Genomic DNA, 16,393 nt, shown 5'->3' on the forward strand with positions numbered 1-16,393 from the left:
CCCCGCGACCCGACCCCGGATAGGCGGAAGAAAATGGATGGATGGATGGATGGATGGATGGACACAGTCACCATCAATCAACGATCAGCAGATTTACACGGAAAGAAAAATGCATAAACATGGAAAAAACATATAGTGTGCAATTATTTGCCAGGAAAAACTGTCAATAATTAATATTTGTCACTTTGCAATTACTGCAATTAGAGCCACATGACATATTTTTGTGTTTAATGTATTTTCACCATCAAGCGCACACATTAGCTCGATATTAAATATCTGCTGTCCCTCAACATTGTGAGAAAAGTGGGTTTTAATTCATAGTTTACTAATTTAACCTGTTAAAAATTAAGATTTATTTGACTGAATTTAGAAATACTATTTTAGAACACAGGGTAATTTAGAGTCAAAAACATGCAAAAAAAACCCTGTCATTAATCATAGGGCTGGGTGATGATTCAATAACAATATATACTGTGATAAACACATGTTCAATATGTGAYATAGAAAACGTCTGATATAATATTGATAATTTCACTGGTTATAACTTCTAAATAACTTTCTGATACAATAAGCTAGGACCTTTCAGTTAAACAACACTGGGAAAGCTAAGAGTCACCTTCAAAATAAAAGCTATTATTTTTTTGAAGGTGTCTAGATGCTAGACAACAAAAAAAAGTTTTTCAGCCATATCATCCAGCACTAATTAATCGTTATTTTATTTCATTTCCCATTGGGATCAGTCAAGTATTTTTAAATTGAATTGTTATTGGCCAAATGCCACGATTAATCATGATTTTTTCATCTGCCAATATCACCCAACCCTTGACTGGACAAACACTCATAACTGAACCCAMTGAGAAGCTAATTTCCACTCTCGTCAAGTTTTATCCTTTATTAACTTGTTTGATTTTGAAATTCTGTTTTTGGTCATGAGTGGAAGCTACAGTACACTAACTCAGGCAGTATTTTTCAATACGGGTTAACCAGTAGCAGAAGTAGTKTTTCAATATTTTACTGTAATGTCGTCTGGCTTCTTCAGCTGTGTCCTGATAAAATCTGTTAACACAAGACTCCAGGTCTGAGTTTTYCCTTGATCACACTTAAAGGCACACTGACAAGCTGAAAACATTACCAGTGATGCTACAGTGCCTGATACAAATGGGAGCAAAAAGGTCAACCCTGAGGAGAGATTTTGATAAGCTGCCTCTGTTTCCACTCATGTGCAGGTCGGACTTTCAAACGGGCCCACATGCGTAAAGAAGAGGGCCTGGTGTGAGCTATTTTAAGTGAGCCATTGATAAGTGTGGAGCTGAAGATGGCATGGCTTTCATCTACATCACACACGACCATAGCTCTGAAGTCGYCCTGATAAGGAGGCATGACTGACTCCACATGTTTCTGCGGCTCCAAACATCTTTAAATGTTATTGTGGTAAAGGTGGATTTCAATCTTATAAGCAAAACATTTTAAAAGGTCTTGTGTTTGGTGTGTTGCTTCAACAGTAGGGGTGTTGAACTCATTTTCACTAAGGGCCACATGAGCATCAGYTGTAATTAACTTCAACGTTTCGTGTTTAACTTTGACTAAACAGGAAACGTCACTTCCTCATTTCTACACTGAACACCACTAAGAAATAATTACTGAGCTCTACATGGTATTTCATGCATAAAAACAGTGTTTAAACACATCCTCTTATAAAACACTGAAAAGTATGAGTATAACTGAATATGTGAAATAAATAATACAGAAATACTATTAAAAGTAAACAAGTCTTACTGTTGYGCTGAGTAGCTGCCATCTTGAATTTTGAACTCCCCATATTCTGACTGGGAAATCCCACTGGAGGGGCGTTCCAGTTTAAATTTATGGCTTAAAAGTGGGAAATTCCCACCTCCCAGTACAACTTAGCCACAGTAATAGTAGCCGGCGAAAATGCAGCTAAATACAGATTTTTACACGATGAATTTCATCTGCCAGCTACTTTTGAATCATGTGCAGCTCCACCTGGTGGTGGGATATCAAATCATCGACATGCATTATGGGAGATGTAGTTTATGGTTGATGCTGGCTTTAAAGCAGCTTATTGTGAGACATTAMTACAGGGCTAATCAACTCAATTGCTCAGGACAAATATTTTTGTTTTTCATGTTTTAAATGTATTTTGTTGCATTGAATCGTAAATATAAAGTTTAAAATTGATTTAACATGTATTTCTATATAAAATTAGGTTTAAATAAAACATTTTTTTCTTCTTGTAAGTGGGGGTGTCTCAATGGTGACATTTGACCTGCAGGTCTTGAGTTTGTCACGTGTTCTACAGGCACTGAAAAATTAGCTAAAAACACAGAAATAATTAAAGATCTAGCATTTTTAAAATAGAATCATGGTCGACCACCTCCTCGAGTTAAATTTTCAAACTGAGACCATCTGCTGTTGAGAAATGTCAGTTGTAGTTTTGAGCAAACCTTGAACATAACCTGCGCACACAGAGGCAGAAACATTGTTTTTTCTTCTCGGCAGCAGGCGTTAATGAGATCACGCAYACGAGAATCCACTCACAACCCATCATTGTCGTCTCATGAATGTCATCCAACTGTTCTTCTCAGTTTTCCTGTGAAAAAGCTAAGTAGAAGAAAAAAACTGTTTTCTTGCTCCGCTCAGCGACTCTTCCCACAGTCTTTTGTGTTTATCCTGTCGTCTTTAGACAGCGATGCTCAGCTGTAACACTTCATATAAAGCCACTCAGCCATTCCAAATGTTTTTATTCCTGTCTGAAAATAGTTTAAGATGGATTAGAACGTTTTCTTTTCTCACATGTTGATGCAAATGACACTCGGGAACTTTGACTGATTTCCTCTCTGACCAATAAAAGCTGTATGTTTAACCTTTGCTGAGGATTTTTTGCTTTGAATTTGCCGTTTATCATCTGTTCAAGCCAAAGCATCCCTTTTTCACATCAACTACAGAACACAGACAGCTAACCTTCAGCTGTATTCAATCAAACTGCTAAAAAATTACAAATCATTTTAGGATTGATCATCTTCTTCTGTTTCACACATTGAGCTGACTGTATGGGGAACGTTAAGCTAATCACCTTAAAGCATAATATTCACTCTGTCCAAACTAATTCCATTTTCCATCAAAGTGTCCATGTCTGGATTTCGACCAGCAGCTCAGAAAGTCTGGAAACTTTGAGGCATTATCTTTAGGTAAGTGTGAAAAATCACAAGAAGCCATTTTATCAGAGTGAGGCGAGGATCAGAAATGATGCTGGGGGTGGGGAAGGTGTTCAGTTAATTGTACAACCATGACCAAGTTAAAATTATTTTACACATAAAATGAGATCCCCTGTTCACCATATAACAGAATCACGCTGCAAACTAATATGATTACTGCCACCGAGACGCCCACCAGCTGAGAAACGAGCACAGACGTCTATCCTTCTAGTGTTTACGCACACTTTGGGCCCACAAAGCTTCGCTCACACACAAACACAAACAGACAGGGCTACACTTCACATCTATGAAGGCCAAATCTCCAACGTTTCGCATATTAAAACACAGGAATAAGAAAATGCCGTGACTTTCTTGCAGACCGTGTGCTGGAAAACACATGACGCCAATGAGGCAGTCTTGGGTAAGAAGTCCCGCATGAAATGCAAAGAACACTCAAGTGGGGCTAAAAGAATTAAGAAAATTAAATCTGCTGACAAGGACAGCCTTAGTCCTCACTCTAAGTAGCAACTGTAACGTGAACACGTACGATCTGCTGGCATTTAACTAGAAATAGATCCGACTGGGAGCGGGATAGTTCAGTGACAGTTTAAAACTCTATCTGCTGTTCTCCAGAAGGAGGTTTGGTGGTGGTGGTGGGGGACATCAGAGACTTTAATTACCTACACCTGTGAACACACAAAGAGCCCCACCCACCAATCTGGCTGTGGACCACACCCTGGTTCTCACGGTAACCTGCTGAAGACCCCACCGCAGAACTTCCTCCCTCGGGAACCCTCACACAAAAAGTCCCAAGAAGAGGAGGAGGAGGAGGAGGGGTAAGAAAAGGTTTACTCACATCGAGGGAGTCTTCGTTGACGATAACGAGGGACATGCCGTGTGTCACCAGACGACAGGAGTAACCTGAGGAACAATGTGGATCAAATGAGGCTGAACGTTCTGGATGCAAAGTGGAAATTTAACACAAAACACGAGGAAAATCCGGAACATCACTTTGCTCTCAGGCTGGTTAAAAACAAAAAGTGAAGCTGAGTCTCTGAGGAGATCTCCACTTCAATTAGGAGCGACAAATGTCAGTCAGCTCRTGTTTTTCTTTTAAAAGCCTCGAACTTCCTGGACACCTGCCAGCATCTTTTTTCACGACTGTCAGGAAACCAAACACCTGTGTCACTGCAATCCCCTTATATGTCAGGACTTTAAAAACAATCAAAATGACTACTTCCCCMCTAAACACAAATACCTTTCAACACTTATCTATTCCTCCCTCTCACCTATATTGATGGCAGTCTCTTGCTTATCTCCTGTAAGGACCCAGATCTTGATGTCGGCCCTCATCAGAGTGGCGATCGTGTCTGGGACGCCGGCCTGGAGACGGTCCTCTATTGCCGTGGCGCCCAGCAGCATTAAGTTCTGTTGGTGGGACGGAGAGAGAGTCGAGAGTAAAACATAACGGTTTAAAATAATAATAGTAATAATAAACAGCTAATGAAGTTAACAAGAAAACAAGTTTGGTCAACAAATTCAGTCGGTCTTTTACATGAGCATCCTTCCATCATACAGATCTAATTGGAGGATACGAGCGATGCCAGAAGGGTTCGGCTGGAAAAGCAGCACAGTTTGGACCTCTGTTCTGACTCTGTTTCTTCATGCCAAAAAAGTAAGCCATTACCTTTCCCCCTGCTTGCTTTAATTTGTTCAGCATTTAAATGCATGTGTGACCTCATTAGACTCCCACACAGACACCCAACTTAACACAACTGTGTTGTTGACTCCAGTTTTATGGGGCTTTTGGCAGACTTGTGCAGGTAATTATCCTTGTGGTCTCCCAACCGGAGCTCTCCTCCTCCTCCTCCTCCTCCTCCTCCTCATGCTTCCTTCTTTCTCTCTCCTAACATACTTTTCTCACTTCAACTCTCTTCCTCAAGTCTTTGGATTTTATATGCAACAGTTCTGCTCTACAGAAAGTCCAAACATTTACTTTTTAACAACATATATGACCAACAAGGACAAGCACCAAGCAAAACTATGGAGAGAACTTAAAAAGTTTATTCTAACTGTGCTTTRCAATCCAAGGATGTGATGCTTAATTAAGAAAGGTCAAAGGTGGGAGTCAATGGAGCAACTCTGYCCCCTGCTGGCAAACAAAGCAAATGCATATGAATAAAAAAATAATAATAAATAAATAAATCTGTYCACTACATAAAGCTGCCCTATCAACCACTAAGGTTCTCCAGAAGGAGGTTTGGTGGTGGTGGTGGGGGGTGGACAAATAAATATAAAATTAAATATAAAATAAATAAAGTTGAAGTGTTTGAAGTTTACAGATTTAGTTTTTAGAACTCAAGTAGAGAGTCATGTCAGCGGTCTGGTTGTTTTTATACGGTATCGAAAAAAGACAAGTATATTTGTGCGTATATGTATATACTGTAAATAAGTTGTGTTATTGTGCAATATCAGTAAATATCGGCTATCAGCTATAAATACACACAATAATAATATCGGATATTGATATTGGCTGAAATGTTCATATCGGTGCATCCCTATTTTGTTTGGCTTTGTTTCACATACGTTTAATTCTGTTTTCTTGTTTTGTTTTTATGTCTGTACATGTTTGAAATAAACATAAAAAATAAAATTAATTGAAAAAAATTTAATAAAATACAAACTTTATCTTTATTGGATGTTGATTGTTAGTTTTCACACACAACAATAAAATAAAGAAAACGCAAAAAACAATAAATACGAGATATTTTAAGACTTACAGAATCTTAGTTTTCAACATGACCCTTCACATTAAAGTGTTGGCCAGATACAGAGATCAGTATTATTATTTAGATTTTACCTTTTCCAATAGTTCATATAACTCCTCTAGTTTTTGAGCGCGGTCTTTGAGTTCAGTGCTGACTCGGCTGTAYTCCTTCAACCACTCCTGATAGGCGCCCTCTTCCAGGTCCACGTACGCAAAACACAGGGTCCTCAGACCTACAGGATTAAAAAAAAACATTTAAGATATGAARCAGACATTATTTTAGTATTTCCTTTCCACTGTTTGTTTTTACCTTCAGTAGCAAACTGCTCCAGATGAGCAACAGTAATTTCTTTGTACTGAGACGTTTCGTGCAGTCGTTCAAAAATAACATTATCCTGACAAAGAGAAGACGTTTTATTTCATCAACAGCTTGTGACTGGATTCAGGATTGATGATGACGATGAGAAAAACATACGGCTCCTTTGCAGTACAGCCTCAGCTTCCCGTTGGGCGTCCGGACCACCACAGACATACGCTTGCGGTTACTGTGAAACAAGAAGTGATTCTAGCTTTAAAAGGATCCCTGATTAGTTGTAACATTAGACTTTATTTGATAAAYATATATTTTAACTGTAAAATAAAGACTGTAAAAATACTGTAGGATGTTTATTTTTATAATTTTTAAACTATAAGTTTAAAAATATATTACACGGACGGGGCCATTTTATTTACACGCAAAGCATTCTGGGTAAATGATGACGTGGATAGGTCCTCGGTGTGAGCTATCTATATCCACCCTGAAGGTTAATCTTGGACAATATCTGATGATCGACTCTTTTAAATGAAACCAGAGAGCGTTGACAGAGAGGAGAAGGTAGAAATGACTCAGCCTGTAACTGAAAATATAGATGGAGGACAACAGAGCTGCTTCATGGAAGAACCTCAGCTTAGCCTGTTAGCCTTCATGCTAGCGCCGATGCTATATTGCCTTACATGTATTAGTTCAGCGCGACAAACAAGCTAAACTGAGGTTCTCCATCCATATTTTCAGTTGCAGACTGAGTCATTTTTGCGTTCCCCTCTCTGTCATGTGGATGGAGGACCTCAGTGACGAGAGGAGAATGTGTAGCGCTGAGCTAATACATATATATGGTGATAGCGTTGGGGCTAATGCTAAAGCTAATAGGCTAAGCTGAGCTTCTTCCACTGTGAAGCAGCTCTGTTGTCCTCCATCCATATTTTCAGGTACAGGCTGAGTCATTTCTACCTTCTCCTCTCTGTCAACGCTCTCTGGTTTCATTTAAAAGAGCCTATCATCAGATATTGTCCAAGATTAACCTTCAGGGTGGATATAGCTCGCTCACACCGAGGACCTATCCATGTCATCATTTACCCAGAATGCTTTGTGTGTAAATAAAATGGCCCCATCCGTGTTAAAATATATATTTAAAAATTTACAAAACTAAACAGGCTACAGTATTTTTACAGTCTTTATTTTACAGTTAAAGTAAATGTTTATCAAATAAAATCTAATGTTACAACTAATCGGGGATCCCTTTAACGCTTTAAAACCATGCGTCGCTTTAAATGATGGAGCTGTTGATACAGAGAGGATTACCTGGAAAACTCAAGCACATTCAGCAGCTCATAGCTCATCTCTTTTCCTCTCTGGAAAAAAAAAAAAAAAACACAAAACATCAGCATCTGCCTCCTTAAAAACAGACGTTTAGACGAATTTAACAAGCTTACAGCGTCGATAATGACGGAATCAGGGGTCCTCGCGGTGAAGACAAAGCCAAGTCCTTTAGCAGCTTTGACCAGGGCTCCTTCGTCAGGTGACGAGGCTTGGTAGATGATCTGGTTGTCCTCCCTCTCTGGTACCACCGTGTGACACACCGCCATCATCGTCATGAACTCACAGATCTGAGGAGATGTAGGCTGGAAGTGTACAGAGGAGTTGAGAGGTGTAACTGCAGTGCTCTGGTGCCTTTTAAGACATTAAAAACTTCCAAATAAAATGTTTGAAAAGCCTCCTGGGGCACTCACGTGGTTCTGTTCTATGTTCTGAATGAGAGTTGGGTCGTCAAACTCTGTGGAGTTATGACTGTTGGACGGAAGATTACTGGAAGACAAAAATACAGAATCACAGTTAAAGTCAGAAATTTTGAAACACTATAAAACATGTTCAAAACCTGCATGCATTCTGGAAAAAAACAAGTTAGAAAATGCTCAAAGCAGGAAAAACTAGAGGAAGGACGAAGAAGATCACTAACCTGAAGTCCTCCATTGAGCGATCACAGTCAAGATCAGGGAAGTGGCTGCAGTTACGGTTGAATTGCAAAAGGAATCAGTTCAAAATCAGTTGATTAGTTTCTCTGTTTAAACGAGCAGTTCACTGAGCAACTACGTCACGATAAAGTTAGCTTGTTACAAGGTTGAGAAACAATGAGGTGTGTTTAAAAGCAATCTGAGGTAGGAGAGATAGTTAACGTAAAGACGGCTGACCCATATGTGATTCCTGCAATGGTACACTTCTTAAAGTGCATGACGTTACAGGTGAGGGTTCCCGTTTTGTCAGAAAAGAGGTATTTCACCTAAAAAWATAGATGAAACACCAGTTTTTAATCAGCATTAACAGAGTATGTAACGGTTTTAATTTTCTAAGTTATGATAGAACTGACCTGGCCCAGCTCCTCGTTCAGATTTGATGTTCGAGCCATGGCTGGTGTGTCTGTCTCTGCGTAATACATCTCCACGTCCTGAGAAGAAWGCACAATCCTTAGGAACATTTGTTCTTTATAGAAATGTTTTTATAAGAAGACTACGATATGAAGTATTTATACCCAGTTGATGAAGAGAGCCTGTGTGAACTTCACCACCTCCAAAGTGACCAGAAGACTGATGGGGATCAGGTTGTTGTAGAGGATGATGAATGTCAGCAGGTTATATGCAAAGTTGGTGGAGATGTCGCCTGACCAGACAGGAAATGTCCTTATTTAGTGCCCAGGTGTGTCTGATTCCTCCTCACCGTAGATTTTGTGTTGGTGCTCTCACCTGCCCTGGACAGGTACCAACAGGCTTCATCGGTGTGCTCTCTGTTCCAGATGGCTGCGCCCACAGAGCTGACCAGCGCCATGACCAGCAGGATCCCGAACAGGACCAGGATCTGCATGTTGGTCACCCGCTCCACGTTAGAGCGCTTCAGCGGGGCCTTTGTGGAGTTCTGGAAGGTGGACAGGTCAAAAAAATAAAATAAGTTCAAACACCTTTTAGTTCATTCTGTCTCACTGAAGTCATTTAAAAACATGCATCAATGTAAAAATATATTTACTATTATTATTATTATTATTATTATGATTATCAGAATAATGTTTAAGAAGTCAGAGCAGCAGGTGAATTGATCCAACACTCTTTAGTCTTAAGGAAAGCTAACAAAGACATAAAACCCAGCTTGAAATGTGTTTTACTTTTAAACATTTAAAACCAGAACTCTACATGTTTTAAATAAAACTTTTTATCAGACAAGAGATGTACCTGCATTAGTTTGGAGTCATGGCCAGTGTAGACAACAATTCCCACGACCCACTGTGTGTTCCTGAGCTGAGCGCCTCGAAGCAGCACCTGGTCTGGACCCAGAGGAGCCGGACTGAAGAGAAAAAAGCATAAAGACTAAAAATTAAAAATATATATATTAAACTGACCTCTTTTATCAAACTTCTTAAATTTTCTTTGATTAAAAAATCTTTACATTTTTGTTACTAAAGAATGCAAATGTATCATTTTTACACATTTAAAGCAGACATAGTGTCTGTCAACATAAACATTTGTCGATTCATTGAGTGTTTTTGAGCATATTTTTTATGTACAACAATTAAATGCTGTTTTAAAAAAAAAAACAAGTGAAAGTAAAAAACAAACAAACAAAAAAACTGATTTTCTATCCCAGCAGGATAAACTATCAGTTTCAGTCTCACTTTTGGTTCTCTAGCCGCAGCGTGCCGGTGAAGTCATACAGGTGTCTGTTGGGTCCCTCGCACTCCAAACGACCAGACAGCGCCATCAAATCCTCCACGGTCTGAAGACCGGCTGTGATGGAGAGACCCTGAAGTCAAGAAAGATTTACTAAATGAGTTGTTTTTATTACAAAGAAAAAAACCCTTCAAAATAGAACGAAAAGAAACAAGATTCAACAAACGTTTCCACACCTGTCTGATTTTCAGGTTGGTTTCTCCGTCCAAATTAGACGTCTCAATGTAGCACATGGCCTGAGGCTCGCTGCAGAAAGGAAACAAACTATTTAATATAAAACTGTTTAGATTTCTCTATTTAGACAATTTTATTCTTGAAAAGTCTGTTTACTTATCCACGTCATTATAAAAATAAAAGTGTATTTTAGTATTAGTTGGGAAAATGTATTATAAAGCAAATGGTTAGATTAAATTAATGGCACATAGTGTTTCAGGATACACAGACGATACATGTTCATGCACAGTCAGGTAAAACAGAGTCTAACCTGGAGGAAACTATAACCATGTCAGCTGGGAGGTGCTGGCCATTGGTCACCTTCACTATGTCTCCTACTGCCACCTGGTGGCCAGGGTGCAGCCGTGCAACAGCGTGAGGAACGGGAAACATGAGGGGTGAGAAGAGGGGGAGTTAAAGAGTAAAGGAGAGTTAAAGAGGTAAGGGCCATAAATAACAGGCAGGTTCATCAGTGAGCAGAAGGAACGCAGCCATCAGAGAGAAAGACTTGAGATAACATGACAGAAAGCACAGCGATGTGTTGCTTTAACAGATCTCATTAGGCTGCAAGTGAAAACTGACAAGTGTGTGGCAATAAAAAAACACTAAAGCATTCATTAACATCAAACAGACATGAACAAAAATCTAAAAGTACACGAGAATAAAACTTGAAATTTCATTCCTAAAAAACTGAACGTTTCAAAAACATAAAGACCCACAACAAGTCTATCAAGTCACTTTTCAAAACAAGAGTTGCAAAATCATGTCAGAATAACAAAAACATGTGGACAAGTTAAAACACAGCCGAGGAGCGACATCAGACATAATCAAAACTAATTTTTTTTTTTACAATGTCTGAAGAACCCACAGCCTAAAGAGGAAAACTACAAGATTTACTTGTAGTATTTTCATTTCATTATACAAATATACTGTCTGCTATCTTACACCTCATAAATAATAATTAAATGGGAGTATGTGAATTTTCAGACTGTACTGCACTATTTTCATACTTCAATACACAGAAACCTTAATAAGTTCATGGCAACCACTAAAAGTAAAAAATCCATGTCTTGTATTCAAAGATTAAGAGGAAAACAGTGGAAAAAAGTAATTTACACAATGAGACTTTTCTACAAAGAATGAACACTGAGTAGAAATGGCAGCTGGAACCAATTCCCTCATCTGTCCGGACACAGCAGAGCTTAAATCTTGATAAACAAGCGTGTCGCCCACATTACAAGGACTTAAATGTGACTTGATTCAACCTAATGGAGCGAGGATGTACACAGCTGGGCTGTGTTAATGAGCACATTCTATAAGAATCRAAAGGAAACGGTTTGTCTGACAACCTGGAATTCATTCGGCTCTGGKAGCTGAAGCAGCATTTATCCTGATTTACTCACATCTATTATGTCATTTTATTGTATTATTTGATTTACAGCATTTTTTCCTGTGTAAACTCTGATTCAGCTTTCACACATTTACTTTTCAGCTCCCCCACCCTGCTGTTTTTTTATTTTATCYAACTGCCTCTGCATGTTTTCTGCTATTTTACACCTTCATACAGTCCCCTCCACAAGTATTGGAACAAGTCAAATTCTTTTGTTTTGGTTGTTCACTGAATAAACATTTAGGTTTAGGATCAAAAGATGAACATGAGACAAGAGTTCTAAATGTCAGCTGTTTTCCCCATGATATTTGCATGTAGATGTGTTAAACCACTTAAGATATAACACCGTTATAGTAAATAACATTTAAGATTTGGAGGCATAACCCTTGCTTGCACTGACTGCCTTAATCCTGCGATTCATTGACACCAAGCTGTTGCATTCTTTATTTGTGATGCTGTTCCAGATGTTTACCGCAGCTTCTTTCAGTTCCTGTTTGTTTCAGGGGTTTTCTCCCTTCAGTCTCTTCTTCAGAGGTTGAAATGCTCTATTGGGTTAAGGTCAGGTGATTGACTTGGCCAATCCAAAACSTTCCACTTCTTTCCCCTGATGAAGTCCTTAGTTTTGTTGGCAGTGTGCTTTGAGTCTTTTTCCTGCTGCATGATAAAATCCCTCTGAATTAGTTTGGATGCATTTCTCCATAAATTGGCAGACAAAATGTTTCTGTACACTTCAGAGTTCATTCTGCTGCAGCCATCATCAGTTCCATCATGGCTGTTCCAGAAGCAGCCATGCATGCTCAAGCCTTTACCTGCACCGTGCTTCACAGATGAGCTTGTGTGTTGCAGATCATCAGCAGTTCCTTTCTCTCTCCACACTTTGGCCTTTCCATCACTTTGGTAGAGATTAATCTTGGTCTCATCAGCCCATAAGATTGTCTTCAAGAACTTTTGTGGCTCATCTCTGTACTTCTTTACAAATTTTAATCCGGCCTTCTGATTCTAATCTCTGATGAGTGGTTTGCATCTTTGTGTATGGCCTCTATATTTCTGCTCTTGGAGTCTTCTTCGAACATTGGGTTGTGATACCTTCACCCCTGAACTGTGGGGATTATTGGTGATGTCACTTACTGATGTTATGTTTAGGTGTTTTTTTGACAGCTTTCACAACATTTCTGTCATAAACTACTGTTGTTTTCCTTGGCTGACCCATTGGACGTCTCTTGCTCAGTACACMAATACTTTCTTTTSTTCAGGACATTCCAAATTGTTGTGCTTGCTCTGCCCARTGTTTGTCCAWTGGTTCTGACYGATTTTCCTTCTTKGCTCAGCTTTTCCCCCATAGACAGCTCTCTGGTCTTCCATGTTGCTTTTTCCTCTTTAACAAGAAAAAACTACTTTATAGGTTTAAACCCAGGCTAAAACAATAGACTAATCGTGCAGAGCTTATTAATGTTTGAACATCAACCTTAAAGTAAACACCTGGTCAATAAGAAACACCTGTTAGTTATATGTTCCAATACTTTTGCTCACTTGAAAAATGTGTTTAAACACATCTACATGTAAATACCAGGAAATAAAAACTGAAATTATGAACTCTTGTCTCATGCYCAGCTTTTGATTTTAAACTCAAATGCCTTCAGTGCACAACAAAAACAAGAGACTTTGACTTGCTGTTCCAATACTTTTAGAGGGGACTGTTTATCAAAACAAATTGGGTCATTCAGAAGCTGAGTGCTATGACTTTTGGATTTTATAAATTTGATCATTAAAAATAAAAATATGTTTTGTTTTTTTTTCAAAAAACTTCCCCTCTAGAAATAGATTGTGATGTCTTCAGTTCTTTATAAAACATTCATTTCTAGATCTGCTGCAGCATACTTGCTTTATTCTTTTTCGTCTTCTTTTGCTACTTTTAGCTTTAAGTTATCCCTTTGTTACATTTAGCTAGCTTTTTTCTACATTTGACCTCTAGCTAGCATTTTACTACTTTTAGCTTCAAGCAAGAATTTCACAATTTTTGTCTTGTGCATTGCTACTTTTAACTCATTTTACTACTCKTATCTAACATTTTGCTACTTTTAGCTAGTGTCCTGCTCGTCTTAGCTTAACAACTTAATTTCTGCTTCCTTAGGAAATTTCAGAAAACAGCTTTCACGCTGTATTTTTCACAGAACACGACATTTCTTTAGCTTTGTTTCAGCTACACCTTTACAAAGAACCTATTGTGTCAATAATGCCTGAAAGCATTATGATAAATTGAACCATAAAATAAAAACCAAACAGGAGCGATGCATGAGCGAGCAGCAGAGTTGAAGTATGATGGGATGAAAGTGATACCTGCTTCCAGATGACCGTCTGCCAAGCTCCACTCCGCAGCACTGAGAGACAAGCACAACACAGCCCTCAGTCAGCCTATAGATCAGGTCTCGTACAGTATTCATGGCCTCTAAAAACGTTTGTCTTTTTGTCTGCCACTCAGTAGCCTGCACTATTATTGACAGACAGACAGCAGCCATTCATCCAGCCATGAAAGGAAAACAAAACCCAAGCAAATAGAGGCAAGCGCACCCGAACGGACAGTTAATGCACATTTAACAAGCACTCTCACTCTACCTGTTGTCTTCTTCTTGTTTACTGTGTTATCTGCTTTGTGCCGTTTCTGTAAAGAGGACAAAAAAAATGTTCGGATAATCACTTAATAACAGTCTTTTTTACTTTATATAATAAAGTAAGATGGTTAAAAAGCCATGCCTGACTTCTGTTACTCACATAGTCCTCTATGATTTCTTTAATCCCGGCCACAGTGAGGATGAAGATGAGCGGGACCAGTGTGGTGTAGCGACCCGTTGGAGACACRTCGGGGATTTGCTGGTGAGAAACAAAAGAATCAGCTCTCGGAAATCTCTGCTACTTTTGAGAGCAATTTATTCAGTTTGCACGCTGATAATGACAGAGACAAGAAATCCTCGCAAACCACAAAAACRGCACGAGGAAAGAAAATGCGATGACTTTCCTTGAGAAACAGAAAAGCAGCAAGACACGCCTGCCATYCATGAAAAAGACAGTGCTGTTAAACAGTAAAGAGGAAACCACAACACAAGATATCCTAGTTTCCATTATTTAACATTTTCACATGTTACGATGTAAAACCTCTCTTGGATTTGTCCTCAGCTCGTCCATCTGGTTAGAATTAAACTGTTTCTACAAACTGAAGTCATTCAAAGATAAAATAATATTTCTAAGCCTTTCATAGAAACTAACTTTAAAAGGCCTGAGAAAAAAAAAGCAACCTAAAGTACCACTCTCAAAAATCTATTTCACAGCCCTGATGAAAAAGGAAAGGCCGTGCAAACCTTTGTTKTCAAATGGACTTTCAGGACGTGTCATTGAAAGACTGGGTACAAAATGAAACATGAGCTAAGGCCCACTGTGATCAGGATTYACCTGCATGAGTGCGATGAACAGGAAGAAAGCATTGGCCGCCCGCCTGATCTGCTCATAGAGGAACCGAGGCAGAAAGGTGAGAATTCCATACTTGGTGGTACTGCAAAGAAAGACGGGGACAAAAGGAGAGTTCGGTCTGAGTTTATATTCAGAGTAAAGTGGAGGCAGGTACAGTAAAGCATTAGCTAATGCAGRAAATCATGTWTAAGTTGTGTGCTAATAGCTTTWTTTAACCTAACATTCTCAGGGGCATCTAAAGGCTGAAAAATACTTTTGGGTTTTAATACTGAAGCAGTTAAAAAAATCAATTAGGGGCACTTCACTGTGCTCAGAAAGGGCAAACAGAGTCGATATAAGCTGCACAAACAACTCGCCTATAAATAGAGACTTTCTAAATTCAATAAACTAAACTTAGACCAAAATCTGCAGAAAATAGGAGCAAAATCCCTCAGCAGCCAAAACCTGTCAGTCAACTGCATTGGTCAGACAACTGTATCGATTAGCCTTGATATAGCCATTAGCTACAGTAAGAGCTTTTACAGAAGCTAAAAAAAGAAAAAAAAATCAACCTTCAAGACAAAGTTGTTTTTTTCTTGTTTTTAATTTGTTTTCCTTGTGTGGCCTAAGTGGAAAGTAAGAGCCGGTGCAATAAATTTTCATTAATGGACGAGGCATGTTTGAGGGAGTGAGTGCACAGAGTGCATGCACCACATGACGAAGCACATCCGTCCACTGCCTCGCCATCTYCAAGGAGATGAACCCAGAACATTTGTCTCTCTCTCCCCTCTTCTGTCACGAAATACGGAGAGCAGGACATTACATGGAAAAAGACAGCAGCTCAACAGCTGTTAGGCTGTCACTCCGACACATAACATCCTGACCCCGATGCTACGGAAACCTCAGAGCTGGTGATTCTACACCTGTGCTCCAGTAGATAAAGTTGCCTYGATCTAATCAAAGACAAGTGGCACCAGACACCAAAACCAGCAACGCACACAGGTTTCCACTGTAAAAAAAAAACAAAACTACAACATCTGGATGTGTTATTTTTCATAGTATAGATGTCAAAATTGCTGGAGGAGTCAGCAGCTGCTGGCAGCAGGGGAGATGYTCTCCTGCAGCGACTGTTTTCACTCAAAACAGTGGGCCTCATGCAAGAACATGTTCGTATTCTTATCCTAAATTTCTCTTAGTTTTGTTCGTACAAAGGGTTCATACGAACATGTCACCTCAGATTCAACAAACTCCTCTATCTTCAGGAAAAGTGTGTAAATGAGCTGCGTAAATTCCACCTGTTCGTATCCAGCTGCTCGTGCACGCGAGAGGAGATTAGCA

General features: G+C 39.2%; 1 protein-coding gene across 1 annotated transcript in view; it reads right to left on the bottom strand.

The window, feature by feature from the left end:
- Nucleotides 1-16,393, bottom strand: part of atp8a2 (ATPase phospholipid transporting 8A2) — a gene marked incomplete at its 3' end in the record, with an annotated part of 62,001 nt that overhangs the window by 29,565 nt on the left and 16,043 nt on the right. The window contains 21 exon segments of the mRNA XM_014002237.1: nucleotides 4,072-4,136; nucleotides 4,505-4,643; nucleotides 6,076-6,215; nucleotides 6,293-6,377; nucleotides 6,458-6,527; nucleotides 7,601-7,650; nucleotides 7,732-7,920; nucleotides 8,029-8,104; nucleotides 8,256-8,300; nucleotides 8,488-8,576; nucleotides 8,664-8,741; nucleotides 8,826-8,953; nucleotides 9,037-9,205; nucleotides 9,517-9,628; nucleotides 9,957-10,084; nucleotides 10,188-10,257; nucleotides 10,496-10,569; nucleotides 13,952-13,992; nucleotides 14,228-14,273; nucleotides 14,384-14,482; nucleotides 15,059-15,158. Coding sequence (XP_013857691.1) covers nucleotides 4,072-4,136; nucleotides 4,505-4,643; nucleotides 6,076-6,215; nucleotides 6,293-6,377; nucleotides 6,458-6,527; nucleotides 7,601-7,650; nucleotides 7,732-7,920; nucleotides 8,029-8,104; nucleotides 8,256-8,300; nucleotides 8,488-8,576; nucleotides 8,664-8,741; nucleotides 8,826-8,953; nucleotides 9,037-9,205; nucleotides 9,517-9,628; nucleotides 9,957-10,084; nucleotides 10,188-10,257; nucleotides 10,496-10,569; nucleotides 13,952-13,992; nucleotides 14,228-14,273; nucleotides 14,384-14,482; nucleotides 15,059-15,158 — 1,993 coding nt within the window.

Source organism: Austrofundulus limnaeus, unplaced genomic scaffold (genome assembly GCF_001266775.1).
Source record: "Austrofundulus limnaeus strain Quisiro unplaced genomic scaffold, Austrofundulus_limnaeus-1.0 Scaffold12, whole genome shotgun sequence".
NCBI lineage: Eukaryota > Metazoa > Chordata > Actinopteri > Cyprinodontiformes > Rivulidae > Austrofundulus > Austrofundulus limnaeus.